The following is a 17,044-nucleotide window of genomic DNA, read 5'->3' on the forward strand; positions in this document are numbered from 1 at the left end:
AAACCAATCAAAATACGCTTTTTGCGATTTTTTTTACCAAACATAGGTAGCATAAAACAAATTGGCCGAAAAATGTTAAAAAATTTGGATTTTTACATTTTTTTGGGGAATTTCATATAAAAAAATGTGAAAAATATTGTTATTTTTGCAAAATTTACGCTCTTTTTTTGTTTATAGCGCGTGATCAAAAAATCGCACAGGTGATCAAATACCACCAAAAGAAAGCTCTGTTTGTGGGAAAAAAAGGACGTCAAATTCGTTTAGGTACAGCGTCGCACGACCGCGCAATTGTCCGTTAAAGTCACGCAGTAAAAAATCGCAAAAAAACCCCTGGTCCTTTAGCAGCCAAATCCTCCGGGGCTTAAGTGGTTAAATACTCCTGTCCCCCTGACACGCCACATTTGGAGGCGGCCCGGCGGATTATCAATCTGCACAAATTATAGCATCTATTGGACAGTAAAGGCTGCCGGTGTTCTGTGAAAACCCCAAGTGGTGGAAATCTCCAATTATTTCTGCTGTACACTCACCCAAAGTAACGTCGTCGGAGAATTCGGCAAGTTGGGAGTTTTCGGCAGAACACCGGCAGCCTTCTCTATGGAGCCAGTTCACACATCTGCGGGTCGGCCGCGGTTTGTTTTTAACCACTTGCCGACTGCCGCACGACTATATACTGCGGCAGTCAGCCTCTCCTGGGCAAAGTGACGTATGGGTACGTCACTCGCCGACGAGCCTGTAGGGGGCGAGCACGCGCTGCCGGCGGCGCGCTCCCGCCCCCTGCTCGTTCCCTGCCTTCCCCGCGTGTGTGACCGGCGGCTCCGATGTCCGCCGGCCCCTCGCGATCTCGCCTCAGGAGAGGGAGAAAGACAGACGGCTGATGTAAGCACAGCCGCCTGTCATTCTCCCTTAGATCATCACTGAGGCTATGTGATCCTGCTATGTAGGATCGTATCTCTCTGTGATGATCTAACAAGCCACGCCCCCTGACAGTTAGAATCACGCCCCTAGGGACACACTTAACCCCTTGATCACCAATAAAGTTAACCCCTTCCCTGCCAGTGTCATTTTTACAGTAACAGTGCATATGTATAGCACTGATTACTGTAGTAATGTCACTGGTACCCCCAAAAGTGTCAAAAATGTCAGTCAGGGGTCCGATCTGTCCACCGCAATGTCACAGTCCCGCAAAAAAAATAAAAAAAAATAAATAAAAAAAAAAATCGCAGATCGCTGCCATTACTAGTTAAAAAAAAAAGACAACAATCTTTCCCTAAAGGCCCGTACACACGTGCAGATTGTCGGCCGATTGTCGGCTTGTTAGTATGATGCTTCCGACAGCCGACAGCGCACTTTCGGCCGAACAGAATCTGTCGTGCAAGCATTAAAATTTTTGTAGGCCGACACCAGAATGGCCGATTGTTCGCCAGTCAGTACAGAATTCGGCTGACAGACAGCAGATTTGCAAGACTGGGCATGCTCAGAAAAGAAAAAAGACAAGGAAAGTTAACCATCACATGACATCACTTCTGCAGTCGGCTGTTGTTGGCCGACAAAATTCATGTGCAGTCTTTAGCAGTTTTCAACAGACACGACAGCCCTGGACAAAAGACGGCCGATCGGTCGGCCGACGATCGGTACGTGTGTACGGGGCTTTAGTTAGTAAACGCAATAACTTTTGCACAAACTAATTAAAAATATGCTTATTGGGATTTTTTTTACCAAAAATATGTAGCAGAATACAAATTGCCCTAAAATGTTAAAAAAAATTTAGATTTTTACATTTTTTTTTGAGAATTTCATATAAAAAATATGAAAAATATTGTTATTTTTTCAAAATTGTCGCTCTCTTTTTGTTTATAGCGCAAAAAGTAAAAATTGCACAGGTGATCAAATACCACCAAAAGAAAGCTCTGTTTGTGGGGAAAAAAGGACCTAAATTTAATCTGAGTACAGCATCGCACGACCGCGCCATTGTCAGTTACAGTAACGCAATGCCGAATCGCAAAATAGGGCCTGGTCTTTGAGCAGCCAAATCCTCCGGGGCTTAAGTGGTTAAAGAGTCCTCTGCGTTTTTCAGTCCGGCTTAGGTGCGATTTCAAGTAAAAATTAGCACCTGTTAGCACCTGTGAAAAAAAATAAAAATCTCCGGACTACTTTTAGAATTTGTGCTGAATCAGCAGCCGGCTGGCTGTTTCTTCCTGAGTTCTGAAACTTTTCGCGTATTCATCTACAAATCTTATTTTCATTTTTCTCAGGAAGCAAAGGATGCGCCTGAACATGACGGCGGGAGTAACACTAAACCATTACACATGGAATCCGCGCATGTAAAGAGGGATACTGGTAACCGGAACCTGTGTAGGGAGCGACGCTCTTCACTCAACACTCATTCTGAGTTCAGAAAAAAAAAAATGTTTCAATTGGTCTTCAGGATCATCACATTGGAGCTGAGCGACTAAAACTGGAGAGCGCAAAATCTGGTGCAGCTGTGCATGGCAGCCAATCAGCTTCTTACTTCTGCTTGTTCAATTTAGCTTTGACAATTAAGCCTGATTCACAGCCATGCATTTTTAGTGCTTTTTGCATTTTAGGGTCCTTCCACACGAACGCTCCAATCAGCTTTGCATGTCAGTTTTTCAGGTGGATCTGATTGGATCCTCCATGCATCCCTATGGAGCTGCGGATGTCATCGGTGCCATCCGCATCCGATCCTGTCCGTGAAATCCGAAGGGATGGAAACCCTAATTTCCACTCGTCCAGGGGATCGGATCGGATGTAATTGGATGAGAGCGGACAGGCGGTCTGTTCTCATCCAATTCCCCCATTGAGATGCATGGGGCTCTGACACCTCCCTCTCCGCACACAGAGCGCACACACATACTTGCCAACTGTCCCGGGACACTTCCCTGCAAATAGGAGCCTGTCCCGGGTAATTTACATTGTTCCTGGAAGCGCCTGTTAATTAGGCTGCCTGTAAGTGTCGGTTCACACTGATCCGACTCGAAGTCGCCCCAAATTCGGGCGACTAATGAAGTCGCCCGTGCAGCGCAACTTCGGCGCGGCTTGCAACAACTTCTCATAATGGAAGTCAATGCAAGTCGCTCCGACTTTGCAAAAAAATAGTGCAGGAACCTTTTTCTAAGTCGGAGCGACTTGAGTCGCTCTGATTAGAACGGTTCCATTGCGCAGCATTGGAAGCTACTTGTCAGGCGACCAAGTCGTCTGACAAGTCGGATCAGTGTGAACCGGCACTAAGGCTCCGTTCACATTATAGCGTATGGATCACGGGCAGAACCGCCGCGGTTCCGCCCGCGATCCGGAGATTATTGCAAATCGCGGGACGCCTGTGTGCGTTGCCCGTTGATTTGCAATAGACCCCCAAATGCTGAGCGATGTTGCCGCGATTTCCGCCTGCCGAATCGCGGTAACATCGCGCAAAAAAAATTGCGGGACGCAAATTTTTTTGGCGCGATGTTACCGCGATTCGGCAGGCGGAAATCACGGCAACAGGGTTTGGGGGTCTATACGCACAGGCGTCCCGCGATTTGCAATAATCTCCGGATCGTGGGTGGAACCGCGGCGGTTCTGCCCGTGATCCATACGCTATAATGTGAACGGAGCCTTAGGCTTCTTTCACACGGTCCGCCTCCGCAGGCGGATCCGTGTTGCTCAGCGGGGATCGATCCGCGATCCCCGCTGAGCCGGGCGGATGACAGCTCCGTCTCCGCTTGCAGAGCGGAGAGGGAGGTGTCTCAGCACCCGCTGCCCTCTATGGGGGATCGGAGGAGAGCGGACCGCTTGTCCGCTCTCATCAGATCCGCTCCGCTCCGATTACTGAACGGATGGAAAAATAGGGTTTCCATCCGTCCAGATTTCAGCACAGGATCGGATGCAGATGGCAGCGGGTGTCAGCGGAGGTGACCTCCGCTGACACCCGCTGCCCCATAGAGCTGCATGGAGGATCCGATCAGATCCACCTAAAAAACTGACAGGCGGATCTGATCGGACCGCCCGTGTGAAAGAGCCCTTAGGGCTCTTTCACACGGGCGTTCCGTATGTCCGTTTTTCATCCCATCCGTTTGCGGATGAAAAACGGACATAATGTATCTCTATGTAAATACGGATGTCATCGGATGATCATCCTCTGACATCCGTTTTTTGTCAGTTCAGTTCAGTTCAGTTAAGTTTTTTTGAACGGAGGAGAACCCTATTTTTTCTTCCTTTCAAAAAACGGAACTGAAGCAAAAACGGATGTCAGTGGTGTCATCCGCAGACATCCGTATTTACATAGACATGCATTATGTCAGTTTTTCATCCGCAAACGGATGGGATGAAAAACGGACATACGGACCGGATGACACAAGTGTCATCCGTGTCCGTTACAAAAAAAAAAAAAAAAGGACCTGATCGGGCAAAAAAAAAAGGAACGCCCGTGTGAAAGAGCCCTTAGGGTTATGCAGAAGTAGTGCAGCTGAATGGGATAATTATTCCAACTCTGCTACTTTGGCCTTAAGTTTGAAATTCCCTTTTTAGGCTCCGTTTCCACTATTGCGACTTGTTGTGCGGCTTGACACATGTCAAGTCCCATGTCAAGTCAAAAACCCATTGTTTACAATGAGGCCCGTTCTAACTGCTGCGACTTGAGTCGCAGCGACTTGAAAAAAGGGTTTTGCACTACTTTTTGGGTGACTTCAATGCGACTTGTCCCTCATAGAAGGAAGTCGCACTGAAGTCCCCAGAAGTAGCCGCAAACAGGTGGCACTACAAAGTCGCACTAGAAGTAGCGCGACTTTGTAGCCGCAATAGTGGAAACGTAGCCTTAATTTCCTGTAGTACTCTATATTGAGTAGACCCTATAATCTGATGATAAGTAGGCGGAGATTCATTATGTGGAGTGGGCGGATCTTCAGGGGGAAGTGGGTGTGGTAAGTAATTAATAACTGTGCTGCAAAGTGTCCCTGGAAATTTTTTTCAAATGTTGGCAACTATGCACACAGAGCGGAGACGGGGCTGTCACCTTCCTGCTCAGCGGGGATCTGTGTTTATGATCCCCTGCTGAGCAGCACTGATCCGCCTACGGAGGCGGACCATGTGAAAGAGCCCTTTTAGATTTGGGCCCCTTTCACGCGGTCGATCCGATACGATCCGCCTGTCAGTTTTTCAGGCGGATCTGATCGGATGCTCCATTCATCCCTATGGGGCAGCGGATGTTAGCGGTGACATCTCCACTGACACCCGCTGCTATCTGATCCAATCCGGTCCGTGAAATTCAGACGGAGGGAAACCCTATTTTCCATCCGTCTGGAGGATAGGATCGGATGAGAATGGACAGGCGGTCTGTTCTCATCCGATCTCCCATAGAGGACAGCGGGGATCTGACAGATCCTTCTCTGCACACACAGCGGAGATGGAGCTGTTCTGTCTGCTCAGCGGGGGATCGGCGGATCAATCCCCCGCTGAGCAGAACGCACTCCGTTGGGCGCACCGCCCGTGTGAAAGAGGCCTTGCACTACAGAACGCGTCCCATAGGAAACCATGTGAGATGGACTGTAGTGCATTTCTGTAAAAAGCGCTAAAAAATGCATAGGTGTGAATCGGGCCTAAGTACCGGTTCACATGTATGCGATCACAGAGATCGCATGTTAGGAGCAGTGCGCTCCGAATCACATGTGATCTCTGTGCGGTGCAAATTTAGCCATACAGTTTGTATGGCTGAATTCGCACGGCAGTCGCACTGAAACTCGCACAGGACCCTTTTTTTGGTCCGCCGCAGAATCGGATCGCATGGTGGTTCACACTAGTGCGATCCGATTCTGTGCAAACTCTCAGATCGCACTGCGATATGCTATCTGATCTGGGGGGGTGTTGTTAACTTTTGACAACCCCAACGTATCGCATATGGCAGTGTGATAACTATGATCTGCCATTTTTATTTACTAGTAATGGCGGTGATCTGCGATTTTTTGCGGGACTGTGACATTGTGGCGGACAGATCGGACCCCTAACTGACTTTTTTGACACTTTTGGGGGGACCAGTGACATTACTACAGTAATCAGTGCTAAAAATATACACTGTTACTGTAATAATGACAGTAAACACAGCTGACCGTTCTCTCTGGAATGATCACAGAGAGCCTGTGATCCTTCTATATTGGATCACAGGTCTCTATGATCATTTCACAAGCCCCTCCCCCATATAGTTAGAAACACTCCCCTAGGCTCACATTTAACCCTTTGATCACCCACAGTGTTAACCCCTTCCCTGCCAGTGTAATTGCAGTAACAGTGCATATTTATAGCACTGATTACTGCAGTAATGTCACTGGTACCCCCAAAAGTGTAAAAAATGTCAGTTAGGGGTCCGATCTGTCCGTCGCAATGTCGCAGTCCCGCTAAAAATCGCAGATCGCCGCCATTACTAGTAAAAAAATAAATAAAAATGACATAAATCTTTCCCATAGTTAGTAGACGCAATACATTTTGTGCAAACCAATCAAAATATTCTTATTGCGATTTTTTTTTTTTTCTTAACAAAAATATGTAGCAGAAAACAAATTAGCCTTAAATGTTAAAAAATTAGATTTAAATTTTTTTTTTTTTTTGAGAATGTTATATAGCAGAATGTGAAAAATATTGATTTTTTTTCAGAATTGTCGCTCTTTTTTTGTTTATAGCGCAAAAAATAAAAATCGCACAGGTGATCAAATACCACCAAAAGAAAGCTCTGTTTGTGGGAAATAAAAGACATCAATTTTATTTGGGTACGGCGTCACACGACCGCGCAATTGTCCGTTAAAGTAACGCAGTGCCGAATCGCGAAAAATGGCCTGGTCATTAAGGGGGCAAATCCTTCCGGTCCAGAAGTGGTTAAAAAGGGTCCTGTGCAATTTTGTGTCTGATTCAGGTGCGTTTTTGACTGCATCTGATTCGCATAACATGTGAATCGGACCGGGTTTCAATGGAGTCGGTTCACACATGCGGTTTTAAAAAGATTCCTGTGCAATTTTGGGTCCGGTTCAGGTGCGATTTCAGCTAAAAAATATTCACCTGAAATCGCACATGAACTGGTGAAGAGAACCGCACCGGACTGCCGCACACAGAAATCGCAGCCACATATGTGTGAGCCCAGTCTTTGGCTCATCGCACACTTGTGAGACTGGTCATGCGACTTTTGACACAAAGTCTCGTACCAAGTCGCAGTCCATGTATTTCAATGGAAGCTATTCAAATCTATACAACTTAAAGTCGCAGTAAAAAGGTTCCTGCACTACTTTCATGCGACTTGAGTTCCATAGACTGCAAAGTGAACGCTCGAAAGTTGCATGAAAGTCGCATCTTAATTGTATTAATGCGACAGTTGTGCCAAAGTCGCATCCATATAGAGTTGCATTAAAGTCACAGCTTAATGATATCAATGCCACAGTCAAAGCAAAAGTCGCACCCACCTAAAGTTGCATTAAAGTCACATCTAAATTATATCAATGCAACAGTTGTGCCAAAGTCGCACTTATATAGAGTTGCATTAAAGTCACAGCTTAATGATATCAATGCTACAGTTGTGCAACAGTCAAAGCCAAAGTCGCACCCATCTAAAGTTGCATTAAAGTCACAGCTTAATGATATCAATGCGACAGTCAAAGCCCAAGTCGCACCCATCTAAAGTTGCATTAAAGTCACATCTTAATGGTATCAATGCGACAGTTGTGCAACAGTCAAAGCCAAAGTCGCACCCACCTAAAGTTGCATTAAAGTCACATCTTAATGATATCAATGCGACAGTCAAAGCCAAAGTCGCACCCACCTAAAGTTGCATTAAAGTCACATCTTAATGATATCAATGCGACAATCAAAGCCAAAGTCGCACCCATCTAGAGTTGCATTAAAGTCACATCCTAATGATATCAATGCGACAGTCAAAGCCAAAGTCGCACCCATCTAGAGTTGCATTACAGTCACATCCTAATGATATCAATGCGACAGTCAAAGCCAAAGTCGCACCCATCTAGAGTTGCATTAAAGTCACATCTTAATGATATCAATGCGTCAGTCAAAGCCAAAGTCGCTCCCATCTAGAGTTGCATCAAAGTCACATCTTAATGATATCAATGCGACAGTCAAAGCCAAAGTCGCACCCATATAGAGTTGCATTAAAGTCACAGCTCAATGCGACAGTTGTGCAACAATCAAAGCCAAAGTCGCACCCATCTAAAGTTGCATTAAAGTCACATCCTAATGATATCAATGCGACAGTCAAAGCCAAAGTCGCACCCATATAGAGTTGCATTTAAGTCACAGCTTAATGCGACAGTTGTGCAACAGTCAAAGCCAAAGTCGCACCCATCTAAAGTTACATTAAAGTCACATCCTAATGCTATCAATGCGACAGTCAAAGCCAAAGTCGCACCCATCTAGAGTTGCATTAAAGTCACATCTTAATGATATCAATGTGACAGTTGTGCAACAGTCAAAGCCAAAGTCACTCCTATCTAAAGTTGCATCAAAGTCACAATGGAAAAATCACACGACTTTGGAGTCGCACAAGTGTGAATGGAGCCTAAATCCTTATTATAGGGGGGGGGGGTCATTACATGAAGTCGTACAGCTGCCGCACTGCCACTTCTACAATAAAATCGCTAAGTACGGGGAGTAATAAACAGCGGATGAAGAACGGCATTGTCTGCTCAGATCGCTGGAACAAACACAGCTCGTAACTTAGGAACTAACATGACTTGTAACCAAAGCTCTTTTTTTTTTTTTTTCCTTTGACTGGGCTGGCAAGTGGTTGGCAGTGCACATAAAGTTTCTTATTTACATTGATCTTACAAACATAGATATATACTCAGGCATAAAAATAACAAAAAAAATACAAAAAAAAGCCAACAAAAAAACAAAACAAAACAAATAAACAAAAAAAAAAATGGGCAGGCTCAATGCACTACTCTGTCTTTTTTCTGCCGTCACTTTTCTGTCTTAATAAATTTAATCATATAAAAAAAAGAAAACAAAAACAAAACAAACGAAAAAACAAAATAATAAAAAAAAAAAAAAAAACCAGCAGGCTCAATGGACTACTTTGTCTTTTTTCTGCCGTCACTTGTCTATCTTAATAAATATACTCATATAATAAAAAAAAAACAAACAAAAAAAACAAAAAAAACAAAACAATAATAAAAAAAAAAAAACGGGCAGGCTCAATGGACTACTCTGTCGTTTTTCTGCCATCACTTGACTATCTTAATAAATATACTCATATAATAAAAAAAATAAAAAAAAAAACAAAAAAACAAAACAAACAAACAAAAAAAAAAAAGAAAAGGCAGGCTCAATGGACTACTATGTCTTTTTTCTGCCATCACTTGCCTATCTTAATAAATATAATCATATAATAAAAAAAAAACAAAAAAAAAAAACAAAAAAAAAACATAACAAACAAACAAAAAAAAAAAGAAAAAACGGGCAGACTCAATGGACTACTCTGACGTTTTTCTGCCATCACTTGTCTATCTTAATAAATATAATCATAAAAAAAAAAAAAAATTAATAAAAAATAAAAAAATGGGCAGGCTCAATGGACTACTCTGTCGTTTTTCTGCCATCACTTGTCTATCTTAATAAATATACTCATATAATAAAAAGAAAAAAAAACAAAACAAACAAAAAAAAAAAAAAGAAAAGGCAGGCTCAATGGACTACTCTGTATTTTTTCTGCCATCACTTGTCTATCTTAATAAATATAATCATATAATAAAAAAAAAAACAAAAACGAAACAAACAAAAAAAAAACAAAACCATAATAAAAAAAAAAAAACGGGCAGGCTCAATGGACTACTCTGTCGTTTTTCTGTCGTTACTTTTCTATCTTAATAAATATTATCATATAAAAAAATAAAATTAAATAAAAAGACATTAAAATAAACATAAAGTGCGCTAAATCATCATTTAGCAAATATTTATTTAAAAAAATAAGCTTACAAACTGTACCTAGGGGTTTCTAGGGTTGTCAAGCCAGGAGAATTATTTTCCTGTGTGTGTTTTTTTTATGTGCATTATACTGCGCAAATAATATAGAAAGGTTACAGTCCGACTATAAAATAAACCTTTACATTCCAGGGGAAGAGTTCCCAAAGTTTCGAATGGGCTTTGCCAGTGATGTGCAAATAGAAAAACAGTTAAACATTGGAAAGTTCACGTAGGACTGTAATCTGTTTGATATAAATGCCAAGATGGACCTTCCAACAACAGGAATTATTAAATAGCACTTGTGTCCCCTCCCCCCCCATCCCGTGCCCCCAGAGGCATCAACAGAACTATCTATACCAAAGATTCACAGACTTGTGCAGAATCCGAGTCTTGGCTATGCATGGAACTTAATCCCGTGTCTGAGTCTTCATCGTTCCCTTCGCAGTTTGTACACCTTTCCACCTCTTTCTCCACCCAAACTTTTGGACTGTCCACAGAGCTCCTCTCTACGACTTGGGAGCACCCTGGACTGAGCTCCTCAGAGCCCTCCTGAGGTTCAGAGAGTTCCATGGCACTCAGACCCTCCAAAAGGCTTTGCAGTTCCTTCTCCTTCTCGTCCCACACTTCTTGGGTGTACTCCAAATCAGCCTTGACAGCCTCCAGGTCGGTGTTCAACCTCAGTCCTATGTAGAGACTGGTACTGAGCTCCGTTTTAACCCGTTCTTGCTCCAGGAAGAGTTCGTTTTCACAATCCGCCAGGTCCCCGCTGCTAGAGTCCGTGTCCTGGTCTTTTGAGGACAGTTCCTCTTGACGCCGGTCCATCCACCTTTTGTTTAGCTCCTCTTGGATTTGGGAAGTAATCTGCTCGATCAATGCCTCCTGCTGCGTTATTTGATCTTGCAGTAATAAGACCCCCTCGCATTGCTGAGCATAGTCCTCAAAGTCAACAAAAAGCTGGTCTGAAGAACCTTTGTCTTCTTTACTGCTGTCGCAAGCCTTTTCGGGGACCACCCCGACCAGGTAAGTGTCCTGGACGTAGTTAACACCGTGCCTTTTCATCCTGTCAAAATGGATTTTAGCCTCATACCTATCTATGTCTCTGTCCAGATCCTTGATCCGCTGCACCTGCTGACGCATGGTGTGATCCTGGGAGAGGACCAGATGGACCAGCGTTTCCATCTTCTCCACGGCGCTGGACTCTTTGGATAAACTCTCCTTCCGCTTCTTGTTCATCTTGGCCAGCTTTCGGAAAGCCTTTCTCACCACCCTGCGCTGCCTTTCTTGGGTCAACGCCGCCGTGGGCTTTGACGTTCCTCTGAAAGGACATGGGCTATCCCTGCTAAGGACCACCTTGGCTTCGGCGCTCCTGGGACCTATATTAGGCAGCGAGGCTTCGTTCCGAACTAGCACAAACCTGACGTTCTCCTGCTCCTCTCCCCAGGCTGTCCAAAGTCTTAATATTTTAGTTTTGTTGGGAAGTATCCTCTCGAACCCCCTCCACTTTTCCACTATGCAATAAAAGTGAGGAGGCCCCAGGAGCATGGACCCTTCTTCAGGCTGCTTCTGGTTGTGGTCCTCAAGCAGGACTTTAACCACATCGGCACAGGTGGTGCGTCTGGTGAGCCCCGAAACCATTTTCTCTTCCTGGCACAGCCATACCGAGATTTTCCACTCTTCCTCGCTTTCCATGACTGCTCAGAGAAGATCACAACTTGTGCAGAAGACCAGAACTAAAATCCATGCAGTGCGGAACGGAAAGTGAGCACTGGAGTGGACGGCGGCGCACGGTGGAGATCTGTCCACTCAGGTGAAGATCTGTCCACTCAGGTGAAGATCTGTCCACTCAGGTGATGATCTGTCCACTCAGGTGAAGATCTGTCCACTCAGGCAAAGTCTTAAAGCGCACCTTCAGCAGCCTCTGACAGTGGACCTCATGATGCTCTCTTTGGAAGACACACCGGAGTCTCTGCTCAGCTTTTGGTTGTGCAGAGCATTGTGTGAGGGAGCGCTCGCCTCCCTGTGCAGCACAATGACACCAAAGCCAGCACTTGCCTCTATGCTGCTTTTCCAGCTCTGTCTGAAGCTTTTTTTTTTTTTTTTCTTCCTCCTCCAGGCCCCACCCCCCTCCCCAACAACTCCCCCCCCCACCCAGGGGCTGAGAGAGGCACACACACACACACAACTATGAATTGTTCTCAAAGTTTTTCCTACAAGCTACCTAAGCAGGGGATTGCTGCCCAGAAAAAGTCATGGATATAAATAGAAAAGATTGCATTCCCAGTGTTCAGCTTCAGTTGCTGCAGTCATGGCCGGCCACCGCACTGCATACACCGAGAGCTCGCTACGCCGACTGTGTGCAATGCACTCTGTGTGCTTAGTCGGGGGAAATTTACATTTCGGAGTCAATGATCTATTTTTATCTTTTAGCGCAATAGGCAGACCGATAGAGACTTGTACTTTGATTAGCGTTTCTCTCCTTTAAGGAAGTTGCTGGAGCCTCTTCGAATAATGTCTTAGGGGATTTGCTATTAGGGCTTGTTTAGGCTTGCGGTTGAGGGGTAGTAAAAACGCACAGGGAGGGGTTTGTTAAAACACCCCCCATCTTAAAGCGAAGTTCCGAAAATTTAACTTAAAGCGGAGTTCCACCCAAAAATGGAACTTCCGCTTTAGGTGTTCTAACCCCCTGACATGCCACATTTGGCATGTCATTTTTTTTTGGGGGGGGGGAGCGGGTACCTAGTTTTGACAGGTACCCGCTCCCACTTCCGCTCGGAGCGCCGCGGCGCACTGAACAGAAGTTCTCCTCTCCCCCTCCCTCCCTGCAATCTTCTGGGACATGTCAGAGGTCCCAGAAGATTGCCGGCCAATCAAGACGCGCAGTGCGACTCGCGCATGTGCAGTGGGTACCTGGCTGTGAAGCCGCAAACTGTCACAGCCGGGTGCCCACAGCAGTGATGCCGGCGCCGAGGGAGAGGATCGAGGCTTCGGGCGGCCGCATCGCTGGACCGTTGGACAGGTGAGTGAAATGGCTGGAACTCCGCTTTAAAGTGGAGTTCCAGCCTCAAAATGAAAATTTGACCTCCGCTTGCTCTAAGTAACCTGAAAAAGAATTGGATAATCACGATTTACCTTGTTTTTGAAGAAAATATACTTACCTTCCTTCCTCTTCCGAGGCCCGCGCCCTCACTTCCTGGCTTGCATTGACTCCTGGGAGCTGAACGTCATCGTTCCCAGGAGTCAATGTGCCTGCACCGACCCCGCTCGTCACTTCCGGTACAAGCGCGTCGTTCCCTGCTAAACAGCTTCTGGGCATGCCCAGAAGCTGTGTAGGGATGATGCGCCTACACCGGAAGTGACGAGCGGGGTCGGTGCAGGGCATCCTGGGACTCCGACGACACCGAAGAGGACGCTCCGGCTTCAGTTGCCCCCACACCTGAGATGGCAGCGCTGGAAAAGACATTTTCAAGGTAAGTATTTCTTCTACAAGGTAAGTGAAACTGGGGACAGTTCAGAGGCTATCCATTGCTGAAATGCACCAGCCCTGACTGTCCCGGGGGTATTTTTACGATGCGATGCATACTAGCACATTATGCATTTACTTTGCAGGGGAAAAACAAAAGGAAGAGTTTACTTCCTCTTTAAGGCCTCCTGACCCCCTGTCATGGCACATTGGGGGGGGGGGGGGGCGGGTACCTAGTTATGACAGGTACCCGCTCCCACTTCCGCTCGGGCTGCCTAGGCGGCTTGAGCAGAAGTTCTCCACCCCCTCCCTGCAATCTTCTGGGACACATCGCAGGTCCCAGAAGATTGCCTGTCCACTCAGGATGCGCATGCACAGTGCGCACAACCGGGTGCCCACACTAGAGGTGCCGGTGTCCTGTCACAATACAGCTACCCATCAGAAAATGTAACAGAAGTGACGTTCTTAGCAGAAATTGCTTACCAACATGGCCACTATGCGTTCCAACATGGCCACTATCAGTGCCATCTTAAGACCATTATAGGCCCCCGGGCAATGCAGTGCACTGGGGCCCTGCCTACACAACCACCCACGAGAATAAAAATGCAAATTATCGATAAGGCGATATTTATTGGTACAGCAGTGCAAGGCTAATGACAGCTTCCAAGTTCGGCAGCTGGGTCCGGTGAGTCCGACTCAACTGTCCTGTGTGTGCCTGTTTCCGTAGAGGTGGACCGGCATTCCTGCAGTTGTGGGCTCCCCCCTCCACGGCCCAAGTGGCCTGACAGCAGCGCAGGGCCGACAGGCATTTGCCACCTGCTAAGTTTGGTGGCGGGATGCACACGTGAATCTAGACTAATGCTTGGCTGCGGCTGGGGCCCTGGGCAGGTGGGGCGCCCCGGGCAAGTGGGGCCCCCGGGCAACTTCCCAGTGTGCCCATTCGGTAAGATGGCCCTGGCCACTATGCGTTCCAACATGGTCGCTATGTGTTCCAACATGGCCGCTATGCGTTCCAACATGACCGCTATGCGTTCCAACATGGCCGCCATGTGTTCCAACATGGCCGCCATGCGTTCCAACATGGCCGCCACTCATTCCAACATGGCCACTATGCGTTCCAACATGGCCGCTATGCGTTCCAACATCTCTGCTATGTGTTCCAACATAGCCGCTATGTGTTCCAATAGGTTTCCTAATGTGACAGAACATGAAGCAGCGGCAGAAATCTTCTTACACCCACGCAAGTCTTGTATTTTACATTTATTTTAGAAGTAAACTCACCTTATATACTGAATCACAATATTACATTTCTATTATTAGCGTCCTTCCACACAGGCTTTCCGCCCGGTGGACTCCGTTCTGCTCAGCAGGGGGATCGATCCGCCAATCCCTGCTGAGCAGGAAGATGACAGGTCCATGTCCGCTCTGTGTGCAGAGACGGAGCTGTCAGATCCCCGCTCTCCTCTATGGGGGATCGGATGAAAATGGATCGCCTGTCCGTTCTCATCCGATTCTATCCAATCTGACCCTTTTTTCCATCCGTCTGGATTTCGCGGACAGGATCGGATCGGATAAGCAGCAGGAGTCAGCGGAGATGTCACCACCCATAGGGGTACATGGAACATCTGATCAGGTCCGCCTGAAAAACTGACAGGGACCGGATCGGAAAGCCCGTGTGAAAGGCGCCTAAGTAAACTGTTTTTTTTTTTTATTATAAATGCTTTTTTCTTACCTGCAAAGTAAAGGCACAATGTGCTAGTATGCATCGCATACTAGCACATTATGTGACACTTACCTGCAAACGAAACCCTCGTCGTCCCTGCTGGAGGCCGCATCCTTCTTCACCCGTCTTCCTTCCGGGTCCTCGGACTGATGTCACTCTCGCGCATGCGTGCGGAACCTGCCGGTCACTGCACAGGGCTCTGAAGAAATGGCATGGGCGGCCTGGCCACTCCTTCAGAGCGCATGCGCCTAAACAGTGCAAGTTTAGGAGATATTTACAGGACCTACAGGTACAAACATTAGCGGGAATTTTACTTCTACTTAAAGGCCTCTTTCACACCTGAGTGTATCTCCGCTCGTAAAACGCTCATCTCTGAAGTCTCAAAACGCCCAACAAGCAAAATCCCATTCATTTCAATGGCCCCTGCTCACATCTGAGCCTTTGTCTCCTTAAAGCAGTGTTCCGCCCCCCCCCCCCCCTCCAAAAATTTTAATTCAGCATCTATACATACTGTAGCTGCTGACTTTTATTGTAATATTAGGACACTTACCTGTCCTGGAGTCCAGCGATGTCGGCACCGCAGCCGATGTTTCCATCAGCTGTCGGGTGCTGCCGCCGCCATTGCCGGTCAGGGAACCCGGCAGTGAAGCCTTGTGGCTTCATGGGGCAGGTCACTACTGCGCATGCGCGAAGCGTGCTGCGCATTCGGATTGTCTCGGCGCCGGGGGGAAGGAGGAGGGGACCTCACTTTGCCGCGCCGCCGTTTCCCGGGAAGAGGCGAAGGGTACCTGTCAAAAACAGGAACCCGTTCCCCCCTTAAAGGTGCCAAATGTGGCACCGGAAGGGGGGGGAGAAAGCAAATAAGTGGAAGTTCCACATTTGGGTGAAACTCCGCTTTAAGCAAAACGCCTGAAACTCAAAAAAGTATATGAGCTCCTTTTTTAGCAGATTGCAAGCATTTTTGTTAGATGTCAATGCCTTCCTCCAAACACCTGCAAAAAAGGCCTGAAAAAATCCCAAAAATGCCTGAAAAAAGCCAGAAAAAAAGGCCTGAAAAAGCCCCAAAAAAAAGGCCTCACTTCGCCGCGGCGCCGTTTCCCCGGAAGTGGGGAAAATGCCTGAAAAAAGCCAGAAAAAAAGGCCTGAAAAAAGCCAGAAAAAAAGGCCAGAAAAAGCCCTCAAAAAAGGCCCGATAAAAGCCTGAAAAAAAGGCCTGAAAAAAGCCCCCAAAAAAGGCCTGAAAAAATGCCTGAAAAAAGCCCAAACAAACGCCTGAAAACAATACTCTCCGGTGTGAATGTAAAGGCCCCTTTCACACAGGCTTTCCAATCCAGTCCCTGTCATCCCTATAGAGCAGCGGATGTCAGTGGTGACATCTCCACTGACACCCGCTATATATCCATACATATGGACAAATAAAATATGAATGAACAAGCATATACAAATTTGTCTTATTTAGTGACAAACATTAGAAAGAATAAAAAAGAATAAAGCTAAAAAAAAAGGCAAAAGTGCATCCCGTACAGATGAATACACATCCTGGTGAACAGTCCATAATTAAGATGGAAATTCCCAAAGCATAATGCCCCTTTCACACAGGCTTTCCGATCCGGTCCCTGTCAGTTTTTCATTTGGACCTGATTGAATGCTCCATGCACCCCTATGGGGCAGCGGATGCCAGCAGTGACATGTCCGCTGACATCCGCTGCTATCCAATCCGATCCGGTCCGTGAAATCCGGATAGATGGAAACCCTATTTTCCATCCGTCTCGAGGATCGGATAAGTTTGGATGAAAATGGACAGGCGGTCTGTTCTCATCCGATCTCCCATAGAGGAGAGCGTGGATCTGACAGCTCTGTCTCAGCACACAGAGCGGAGACAGAGCTGTCATCCTCCTGCTCGGTGG

General features: G+C 46.5%; 1 protein-coding gene and 1 long non-coding RNA gene across 2 annotated transcripts in view; both read right to left on the minus strand.

Annotated features, from left to right (window-relative positions):
- LOC309565378 overlaps window positions 1-17,044 on the minus strand; it is a 724,777-nt gene that overhangs the window by 537,726 nt on the left and 170,007 nt on the right. The window lies entirely within an intron of this gene.
- On the minus strand, window positions 9,930-11,729 carry RASSF10 (Ras association domain family member 10). The gene has a single exon (XM_082270830.1). The coding sequence runs from the start codon at window positions 11,641-11,643 to the stop codon at window positions 10,306-10,308; it is 1,338 nt and encodes a 445-aa protein (XP_082126956.1). The 5' UTR covers window positions 11,644-11,729; the 3' UTR covers window positions 9,930-10,305.

The sequence above is a fragment of the Pelophylax lessonae genome, assembly GCF_965119305.1.
Source record: "Pelophylax lessonae genome assembly, chromosome: 10".
NCBI classification, from domain to species: Eukaryota; Metazoa; Chordata; class Amphibia; order Anura; family Ranidae; genus Pelophylax; species Pelophylax lessonae.